The sequence below is a fragment of the Sciurus carolinensis genome, chromosome 8, assembly GCF_902686445.1.
Source record: "Sciurus carolinensis chromosome 8, mSciCar1.2, whole genome shotgun sequence".
NCBI classification, from domain to species: Eukaryota; Metazoa; Chordata; class Mammalia; order Rodentia; family Sciuridae; genus Sciurus; species Sciurus carolinensis.
Genome location: NC_062220.1, coordinates 125571138 through 125581653, shown reverse-complemented (window position 1 = coordinate 125581653; position 10516 = coordinate 125571138). Strand labels below are relative to the sequence as shown.

At 51.8% G+C, this 10516-nt stretch overlaps 1 protein-coding gene across 2 annotated transcripts in view; it reads right to left on the bottom strand.

Annotated features, from left to right (window-relative positions):
- Positions 1–686: 686 nt before the first annotated feature.
- Positions 687–10516, bottom strand: part of LOC124990367 (small G protein signaling modulator 1) — a 56937-nt gene continuing 47107 nt past the window's right edge. For both annotated transcript variants that reach the window (XM_047560348.1, XM_047560349.1), the window contains 4 exons: positions 9610–9719; positions 6995–7091; positions 4974–5141; positions 687–2744 (listed from right to left, as the gene is read on the bottom strand). In XM_047560348.1, coding sequence (XP_047416304.1) covers positions 2656–2744; positions 4974–5141; positions 6995–7091; positions 9610–9719 — 464 coding nt within the window. In that variant the 3' untranslated portion in view covers positions 687–2655. The remainder of the gene's footprint in view (positions 2745–4973; positions 5142–6994; positions 7092–9609; positions 9720–10516) is intronic.

The window sequence follows — 10516 nt, the reverse complement described above, 5'->3', positions numbered from 1 at the left end:
CTGCAGATGTGGGACCCACTGAGAGCTGACTGCATTTCGTCGCCGGGGCCCACGTTCCTTTTCAATGTTGCTTTTCGAAGCCTCCCATCAGCAAGTGGAGTCTGTCCCCACCTTTGAATCTGAACTCTGACCAGAATGTGGCAGAAATGACTTTGTGCACTTGAAGTCCAGGGGTTGCATGCTCTCTTGCTCTCAGGGAACCGGCCACCAGGGTCTTGTGGACAAGCCTGAGCGGGCCTGCAGGGGGATGAGAGACGTGTGGCCCGGTTTCCCTACTGCCCTAGCCAACAGCCAGCCAACAGTCAGCAGTGTTTGCTTCTCCGGCTATCAGCTGACTGTGGACGCGTGAAGAAGTCCAGCCAAGATCAGAAGAACCTCCCAGCTGAACCCAGCCCCGGCGGATGACCCACAGGCTCATGAGCTACATAAATGGCTATCTGCAACCACTACATTTTGGGTATTGTTACGCAGCATTGTTGGGGTAATCGCTAGCTGATACACAAGGTGAGAAGGGCTTCACCTGAATGGACCTTTCTGAATGGAAAAGTCAGGTAGCTCCCATGAGGCTCTGATCCTCTGGGTGGGAGGAAACCGTTTGGAAACCATCTCATTTCAAATGAAAAAAAAAAAAAAAAAAAAAAGAATTTCTCCAAATGAAAGAAAGAAAAAATAATGCAGACTCACGTTTCTCTGCTCATATATATTTTCTCTCCATATATAGACACAATTTTCCAGTAAACATTTACAAGATATGTGGACAATACTGAAAAAAAACAGGAGGGCACCCTACAGACAGAGGATCTCTCACACGGTCAGTTCCAGGACACAAAGACACACACAGCCAACGGAGGTCTGAATCAGAGCACGGTAAACGGAATAAATACAAGTCGCTCCAGCTCACAACCACAAACACTCGGGCATACCACAAGGGAAGGCAGAGATCTTGTGCTGTACTTTGAGACTTGTCTGTTAAAAAAATAAATAAGAATCAGGAGGTCTGGGGCCTGGGTTGTGCTAAAATAGCATCCTCTCTAGTGAACAGCTGAATGGCAAAATAAACTTTTATCCCATAGGCCTTTCCCAAGTTTTCCCTGTCTTGGGAAGCTGGGGACCAGCCTGTCCCCTCCCCTTCCTGCTGTGGTGGGGCAGGGCAAGAGCTGGCCAGGGTGAAGGTGACTGTGCGGGGCTCTCCTCAGGAAGCAGCCAGGCCTCTGGGTCCATCCCATCCCCTCGGGTGCAGGGTGGGGCTCAGAGGCAGCAGGAGGAAGGAAGCCGGAAGATTCCAGATCCCGCCCTGACCTGGGCCGCAGCCTCTGCAGATGCTTTGACTTGCTTTCCCATTTCCCCTTCCCAACTCCCAGCTGCCGTCTGTGGCCAGCAGAGAGGCAGGAGGTCTGGCAGGAAGAGCTTCCTCTGGCCTCTTGCTCTCTGCCCCGTCCAGGTTTGTTCTTTGACAGGTGAGCCGGCCGGGCTGCTCTACAGGAGGGGTGGGTGGGCAGGCGCTCTAGCTCATTCTGTCTGTGGACGGGTGTCCCTTGCTGTGCTGCTGTGCAGGGGACTCTTCCTAGACCCAGCCATGGCCCAGCTCATCAGCAGATGCTTCCCAAGGGCAGCACAAGCCAACCCTGCGCTGGCCAATCCCTGTCTCGTTCCCTCCTTTGTTCTGAGCGAACAAAGGCGCTAGAGAAAAGTCGGCCTCCCTGGTCCAGGGGTCTCCACCAGCCTCTGTGCAGCAGAGCAGTGGGTGGATGGAGGGGTGGGTCTCCCCTGGGAGGAGGGGATGGGAGGACGGCCTCCACCCTGCCTTGGGACTACCTCATGCCCTCAGATGCTTCTCGGATCCCGTCGTACTTCCAGGAAGATGCTTTTCTTGAAAAGAAGAAAAGAAGTACCTCCTGGCTTCAGGTAGAGGAGGAAAAACCAGCCAGTGCAGCAATCGGAGCCCCAGGCTCCAAGGGGGACGTGGGAGGGACTCCCGTGTGCCTTTTCTACCTGGGGGAGGCCTCAGGACAGAAGGGGGCTTGGTATCCACAAAGAGGCAAGGGAGACATCTGCATCCCCTCTGAGCCAGTGGTTCTCAAATGGGGACAATTTCATTGGGCAGGGGACATCCAGTGATGTCCCAGATGAGGTGGGGACGGAGCCACTGGCCCCTGGGCGGAAGCCGAGGAGGCTGCTCAGCGTCTGCACGCGCAGGGTGGCCCTGCCACGAAGAATCCGCCAACCTCAAAGGCCAGCACTGCTAAAGGGGACCCCGGGTTAAGCCAGCCTTCCAGCACGTTCTTAAATGTCTCCAAAGGCCCCTTCCAGGGGACAGTGGGAGCCCTGGAGACTCCAGGGCTCATCTGAGCGACGAGGAAGGGTCAGGGAAAGAGGAGAGCAAAGAGGAAGACGCCCCTCCGTCCACCGGCAGCCCGGCTCCTGCGGCCGAGGACTCAGGCTTGGGCGATCTTTGGTCAAACAGGAGACGTAAGGCTGGACTGAGTATGTCACAACCCCTTGACCCCACCTGCCTGGAGGCCAAGGTCAGGGGCGTTTCTCTCTGCACTGACGTCCACGTTCGTGAGCAGACCCCAGGACCCCGCGCCCAGGCCGGGCTCTGGCGGGAGGAAGAGGGCAGGAGGACAGGCCACGGGGGCTGGGCTGGCGCCTCCCTCACTTGTTCTCGATCAGTGTCTGCACCTTGTGCACGAGGTCCCGGGCCAGCTTCAGCACTTGCTTGGTATCGTGTCGCTCGGCCATTTCTGAAAGAGCAGAAGGTGTACCTCTGAGCTGCCTGTCGGGGGACAGTGTGGCTCCTGGAGTGGACTCGGGGACAGTCCCACCGCAGAGACCCTGCGAGCAGAGACCCCGGGCCAGGCCTGCCCCTTCCGCCTCAGTTTCCTCATCTGTGAGATGGGGATGGTAACAGTGGCCAACGCTCCAGGTTACCATGGAGACCAAATGAGGCCACTGGGCCCACAGCATGTGCTGAAGGCAGCGTTAGGTCTGTCCACCCTGATCCTACAAAAAGAACGCCTGGGAACCTTTAAGAAGAAAGGCACATGATAGACACTTAATGCTAATAGGGGAAGGAAGGAAGCAACCGAGGGAGAGAAGAAGGAGAAGCGGGCAGAAAGAAGGAAAAGCAGAAAAATAATTTTTTCAAGAGGTGCACGCAATGGGCAGATCTTCCAATCTCTAAATAGAGCAGACACCTGCCGTAAAGGAACCGATTAATACGGAGCAAAGAGATAAGGCGCCAAGGCCACAGTTCCCAAACTGGGTGCCAAGGCACCCCGGGAGTTCCACAGTGGATTGCACTGTGGGATAGTCAGCAATGTGGAGGGACCACGGAAACAGCCCACGTGCACTGGGTACCACGCCAACTCTTCACTTGCTAGGTTGTTAGCAAGCACGGTGTGAGAGTCACTGTGGAGCAGGAAGTGAAGCGGGTGGGGTGCGGTAGGAGGAGGCTGGAGAAGCCAGGTCCCATCTGACGGGCGCACATTCCCCTGCTACTGGGCTTACTTAAGAATGAGATATAAAAGATGCTTTCTTTCAATTTATGTTCACCCCACCCCTACCAAATGGCTATAAGCTGTTTGCACATGAAAGCTTATTAAGTGATGTGGCGGGATTGCTTACTGAAGAGCTTTGGGCCTGGGGTGCTGTAACATGTTACAGAGATGTGGGGGTGCTTTTGTGTCTCAGTCACACCTTCAAACTCAAAACAAGACGCCCGCGAGCAAGGGATGGCCCAGTGAGTCACAGGACAGTCACCTGAAGTATACTCTGCGGCATGAACAAAGGGGTATGTGGAGACCTTTCTGAAATACTGATTAAAAAAGCGAGACGTAACTAGATTCTGCCATGGTAACAACATACGAACAGCGGGCCCGAGTGGATTCCTCTTCTTTAAACAAGCCCGCTAACAGCAGCATGGCTGCCTGTTTGGATCAGGACCACATGAGGGACAAACCAGGAGAAATCCAAGTAAGTCTGCAGTTTTGCGAGCAGTGAGGTAGCAATGTGACGGTACCCAGGTCATATAAAATGCTCACAGCAGGCAAAGTATGTCACAAACTCGACAGACCCTCTCTGCAACATTTCTGTAAATCTGCAAGAGTTCTAAATGCCAAAGTTTAGAAGATGAATAAAATTCAAAATTGTTCCAAAATTAAAAGTTTACATTTAAAAAAAAACCTAATTCTGTTTCCGTAGTGAGATCACAGGTGGTAGGTTTATTTTTTCCCCCTTCTTTTGATTTTTCTGGACTGTGTTAGTTTGAATTTGTTTTTCTTTTTCTTTCCCTCTTTTGTGTTAGGCGTTTGGTTCTGGGCCCTGCACTCGGGTCCTCATGTGTGCTGAGCATGGGCTCTGTCACTGAGCCACTCCCGCCTCCAGCTCTTCCCTTTTAAATAGTGATAACAGCGGTGATGGCTCTCATTTGTTAGACCCTCTGATGGGCCAGGTACCTTGTGATGAGACTCATCCATCGTCTCCTTTAACCCTCCAGACCTCCCTGCGTGAGGAGATGTGGGCACCATTTTGTCCCTGAAGAATGTGAGACATGAAGTCACTTGGACAAGTCACACATCTCCCAAGGGGCAGAGCTGGGGTCAGATGGCACCTGTGTCTGGTTTCCAGGCTGTGCCTTGCTCATGCTACTCTGGCCACCCCGTTCCTCTTTTCCTGGACACAGAGGCTGCTCCCCATTTTGCAGAGGAGGAAGTGGATGTTCAGAGAGAGGGGACGGGCCTTGCCCAGGGTATAGCTGGTCACTGGCAGGGCCAGGCTTTGCCCCTGAGCCTGATTTCAACTCTCACGACTCCTCTGCCAGGTCCTGGAGAAAAATGTCCTCAGCATTACAAGACATCAACCCACCCTTTGGGACATCTCCCTGCAAGCCCTGCCTGCACTGGTCTCTCAAGTCCAGTCCCTCTGGAGGGATGGCCGCCCCACCCCCAGACACGCCCCCGCCACACGGATACCATTGAAGAATTTGATGATGTCCGTGAAGTCCATGTTGTTCTCCAGGATGATGTCGCGGTAGACTTCCACCAGAGCCAGCGCGATGAACAGGACGTAGTGGGCGGACGAGACGTGCTTGGCCGCCCAGATGGTCTCCCAGACCGCGAAGACGTCATCGTAGACCAGTTCTGCAAGACACCAGGGCGCATGCGCACAGAGGTCAGCCACAGCACTCCCGCGGCCGCCCTCCCCGGTGAGGCTCCGGCCGTGGAAACTCGCGGCCAGCCGGGCTTCGTGCCTGCGTCCTGGTGCAGCAGACAGAACTCAGGATGTGAGTCAGGGCTGGGCGCCCTGAACCCTGTCCCTTGACCCCAGAAGCCTCAGTTCTCCCGTTCAGTAGAACAGGTTCCTAAATTTCTTCCAGCTCCGAGTGGAGGAACTGAGCTTGTGCAGGTTTGATTGACATGGAGCTGTGCCCGCCCTGGGTCCTGCCAGGGCCCACCCTCCACCACCCATTAGCCTGCACGTGGTGGTACTGGCTGCTGCCTGAAGTTAATGAAGAGGTCAAAGAGTGGTGGATAAGGCAAGGCTTGCTTTACACAGGATGTGCAGGCACACGGCACAATCCCAGTGACTCAGAGGCCGAGGCAGGATAGCGAGTTCCAGGCCAGCCTCAGCCACTTAGCGAGAACCTGTCTCAAAAAATAAAAAGGGCTGGGGATGTGGCTCAGTGGTTAAGCGCCCTGGGTTCAATCCACAGTGCAAAAAGGAAAAAAAAAAAAAAAAACAAAAAAACCCAAATTTTATTCCTAAGTATTTTATTCTTTCTGATGCTGTTGTAAACATGTTTGTTCTGAGTTTGATTTTTAATTGTTGGTTGCTGATGTACAAAAATACAGCTGAGTTCTGCGTGTTGCTTTGTGTCCCGCTGCCTTGCTGAGCTCTATTAGTTCTAATAGTTGTGGGGGTGGGCTCCTGAGGGTTTTCAGGACACCTTTTTTGTACACAATAGTGTTTTCTGCAAACAGAACATTTCTTGCTTCTTCCTTTCCCGGTGGGCGCTCTTCCTTCCTCTCCTGACTGCTCTTGCTAGCACTTTCGGAAGTATGGCTGAGACTCGACCAGGGCAGAAACCCTGGCCTAGCTCCTCCTCTGGGAGGGGGCTGTGGGCCCTTCACCATGGAGTGCGACAGGCAGCTGTGTTTTGGAAGCATCCTGTTTATCCAGTCGAAGCCCCTTCTACTCCTGGTTTGTTGTTTTGTCATGAAGGATTAGATTTGTTTCACTGTCAAATCTGTCAAATGTTTTTTCTACATTATCTGTTAAGGTGATGCTATGATTTTTTTTCCTTATTCTATGCATATGATGTAATACAGTGAATGCTTTTTGTAGGTAAATAACCTTGCATTCACTTATTTATGGTGCAAAAAAAACCAGAAGGAGCAATGCTTCCTTCCCACGTCTCATAACTGAATGCGACTCCAGCTCTGGGGTCTCGGGCTGGCTGCTTCTCTCTGAGCCTCACCCCTGGCTGCTGGTGACAGTAAAGTACTAGAGACAATACACACAAATGTGTGGCACTTCAGAAACACCTCCAAATATGAGCGACTATCATTATTGGCTTCACCCCAAATTTGCACAATAGCAGTGCATCTGGAAGTGACGTCACCGCTGAGTCCGGTATGCACCATGCAGGAAGCAACCTCTACTCCGTGGACTCGAGTCTTTGCTTAGCATGGAATGGAAGGGACCGTGGCTCTGGGGAGAGGGAGTGAGCTCGGATGTTGCCTCTGCTCTTCCCCGTTGGATTAAACCTTTCTCAGCCTGAGATTTCTTGGCTGTACAGCGGGATCCTCACAGCCCCTACTGCAGAGTGTTCCTGCAAGGTTAGGCAGAACACCTGGCAGACTATGGGCACAACGGTCATGTGCTGCCCGCTTGCTGCCCAGGCCTGGCATCTGCTCAGCCTCGCCTCCGCCTATCTCCTCCCCCGCGGTCCTGCTACGAAGTCTGGGACGAGGCCCTGGTTTGGAGTCCGTACCTCGTTTGAAATCCAGCAGGAACCAGCGGTAACAGAAGTAGAAGTGGGTGTAGTCCCCGTTCTGATGCATCAGCTCGAAGAGCTCTGAGTCCAGGATCTGTGAGAGGAAGAAAACGGAGGCCTCAGCATCTCGAGAAAGGTTGGGACCAGGGGGGACAGCTGAGTCAAGGACGGCACAAGCCCACAGCACACACCAGACGGCCCTCAGCGACCAGGGGCTTAAAGTGGACAGAGGCTGTGAGTCGACCTTTCTCCAGAGACTTCCAAGTGGCCAGTGAGCACGCCAAACATGCTGGGCACCATTAGCCACCAGGGAGACGAAAACTAAAACTGCGGGAGATGCCACTCATGCCCCGGGATGGTTCCATCCAATGACAGACAATAATAAGCGCTGACGAGGACGTGGAGAAACTGGATCCCTCATCCACTGCTCCATGGGGCAGGGTTGTGGAAACATTTTGACAGCTTCTCAGAAAATACAACACAGAGCTGCCCTGAGGTCCAGCAGTTCCTCTCCTAGGCGGGTTCCCAAGAGAATCGAAAATAGCCCATGAAATAATTTGTGCATGACGTGCACAGCGGCACTATTCAAAACAGCCAACGACCGGGAACGGTCTGCAGGTCCATCAAATGATGAATGAATGAATAAACCGTGGCTGTAAGAAAATGGGCAGAGAATACCTATGGCCATTGGGCGTTCTTCTTGAAGGGAAAGAAGCAGGTTTGAAGCAGTTTGCACAAAAAGGAGGGGAAACACATAACAGGAGTCTAACGGTGCACAAAGTGTTCACAAAAGGTGAGCAAAACATGAACAGGCAATTCCCAGAAAACGACCCAAATGACTCCAAAGAGGAGCGGGAGGGAAGGATCTTCAACTGCACTGTTAAGAAAATGCGAAGGCGGAGCTGGGGTTGTGGCTCAGTGGTGGGGCGCTTGGTTCCGTCCTCAGCACCACATAAAAATAAGTAAGATAAAGGTTAAAAAAAGGAATAGACCAAACAAATTCAGAGTATATGCTTAAATAGATTAAATCATTAAAAAAATACATGTAAAAAAAAAAAAAAAAAGAAAATGCAAATGAAACCAGATTCGTTGCCATAACTATACCAACGAGACTGGCAAAAATTAAGAGGTGTGATGATGTCAGGTAAGGATGACGCGTGTCCAGAAATCTTGTTAAGTCTTGGATGTGGTGGTGCACACCTGTAATCCTGAGGCAGGAGGCCCAGGATCTGGGGAGGCAGGAGGATCTAGTGCCAGTTCAAGGTCAGCCTCAGCAACTTAGGGAGACCCTGTCTCAAGATTTAAAAAAAAAGTAAAAGCCTGGGAGTGTAGCTCGTGCTAAGAGCACCTGCCAAGCATGAGCAAGGTCCTGGGTTTGATCCCCAGTACCAAAACAACACAACGCGCGCGCACACACACACACACACACACACACACACACAATCTTTTACACTGCTCTTGGGACAATTGATGGCCTTGGAGGATGATCTAGCCGTGTCCAGTGAAGCCCCAGCAAAGCTCGAGCATGCACGAGGAGACAGGCACAAGAACGTCTTAGCAGCACCATTTGTAAAGGCTAAAACCAAACCCCCCAGTTCCGCAAAGCGAAAGCAAAACACCAACAAACAAAAAATGGAAACAATGTAAACATCCGTCCATAGGAAGAGGGCCGGGAATGACACCGGGCCTGAGTGTGGGCTCCTGAAGTGAAGGCTGAGCCTCAGGGAAGGAGCATCGAGCCACATCGTGAGGGGCGCCTCAGGCCTGCCCGTGTGTGGCGCACATGTGCTAAAAGGGTTTTTGTAAATGTGTTTTAATGATAAGCATCACATTCCAGAAAGCGGCTACCACCAGGAGGGCAGGAATGAGGACATGCCATCCACAGGGGACATGGGATGCAGAAATCTGCGGTCTAGGCTTTATTTCTTGGGCAGGTGGGATGGAAACATGGATATTTATTATATCACCATTTCTCTTATGTCCAGAATGTTCGGTGATACTTTTTAGCCTCACCGAAGAAGCATTCAGATGAACTTGATCACGGTTGCAGCGTCCTTGCTGTGCACAGGTAGTAAGGTACCCCTGTCATCCGCTTGGGTTAACCCATTCTATCCCTTCCAATCTAAGGGGCAAATGCCTGACTTCCTCTGGGAGCGGATGGTGGGTGCTAATGAGCCAGCGTTTACCGCAGCACCTCACTTCAGCTTGCGTGGGAAGCGCCAAGAGGTTCATGAGACACACTGACGGCCCTGCTCAGTGCTTCCCAGCGGGGGGCAGCTAACACTAACCTGCATTTCTAACAAGATCCAGGTGACCCACCTGCTGTTGGTCATGAACCCTGGCGGGCACTATGCTCAGCACTATAAATGCATTCATTCATTTCATTTCCATAACTGTAGTAACTCATTAGGAAGCATATAAATGGCAAAATGGCTGATTTCCCAATGAGGAAACTCAGGCCCAGAGAGATAAAAGCTTAGGTTCTCCAGCTAGTGAGAAGCAGAAATAGGATCTGAAGGCACCGTGACACCCAATCGCTCAATCTTAAGTCACTGAGTGACACCTACTGGCTCCCAGAAGAGCCGGAAGCAGGACTAGACGCCTGGTCATACCTGGATCAGCGACCTCATGTTGGCGAAGTGCGTGTCCATGGCGCCTCCGTGGGGAAAGTTCTGGTTCATCCTCTTCATGAGCTCCGTGAAGCAGCTGAAGGCCAGAGCCTCTGGGGAGGCAGCGTGGGACAAACGTTAGTGACACCACTGCCCGAGGCCCCCGGCTCCCCAGGGGAAGTGCTAAGCCCAGGGCTGGTTCACAACGTCCAGGGAGAAACCCGGGGACCAGGATTCCGTTCCAAAGGACGCTTTCCAGCCTGAGGGGTTGTGTCCTTCTCACTTGCAGCTGTTGGCATTCAATCCTTTGGGAGACGATGGTGCAGCAAAGGCTCTTTTGAAAAGGCCTCTGTTTGCTCCAGTAAAAAGTTGACAACGTTTTGTTGGAACCAATTTTTTTTTTTTTTTTTTTTTTGAAATTCTACAGGAAATTCCAAGTCTGAGAACCATTTTACTGGAGCGGCAACTAGGAGTGTCGGAAGGGCTTTTATAGACAATACGGCAAGGGTCAAAGTACTTTGGAAAACGCTGCTCAGATTATCTGCTGCTTAGAATACCTGTGTACATATATAAGAAAGTAAAGGCTCTGAGAAGTCCTGCAACAGGGAAACCGGTTTCATACCATCCAGTGATTCACAAACAAATTTGAAAATGGTAGTTTTTTCTCCCCGCTGCTGAGTAATTGGTAACTTTGGGGAGAGCTATGCGGGACTGGAAAATTTCCCAAGGCCAGTAGGATTTCATTCATTGTTTAAACACTCATTTTCTTATTTGTTGGAACCAGGGATTCAACTCATGGGTGCTTAACCACTGAGCCACATCCCTAGCTCATTTTTATTTTGAGACAGGGTCTTGCTAAGTTGCTTAGGACCTCATTAAGTTGCTGAGGCTGGCCTCGAACTTGTGATCC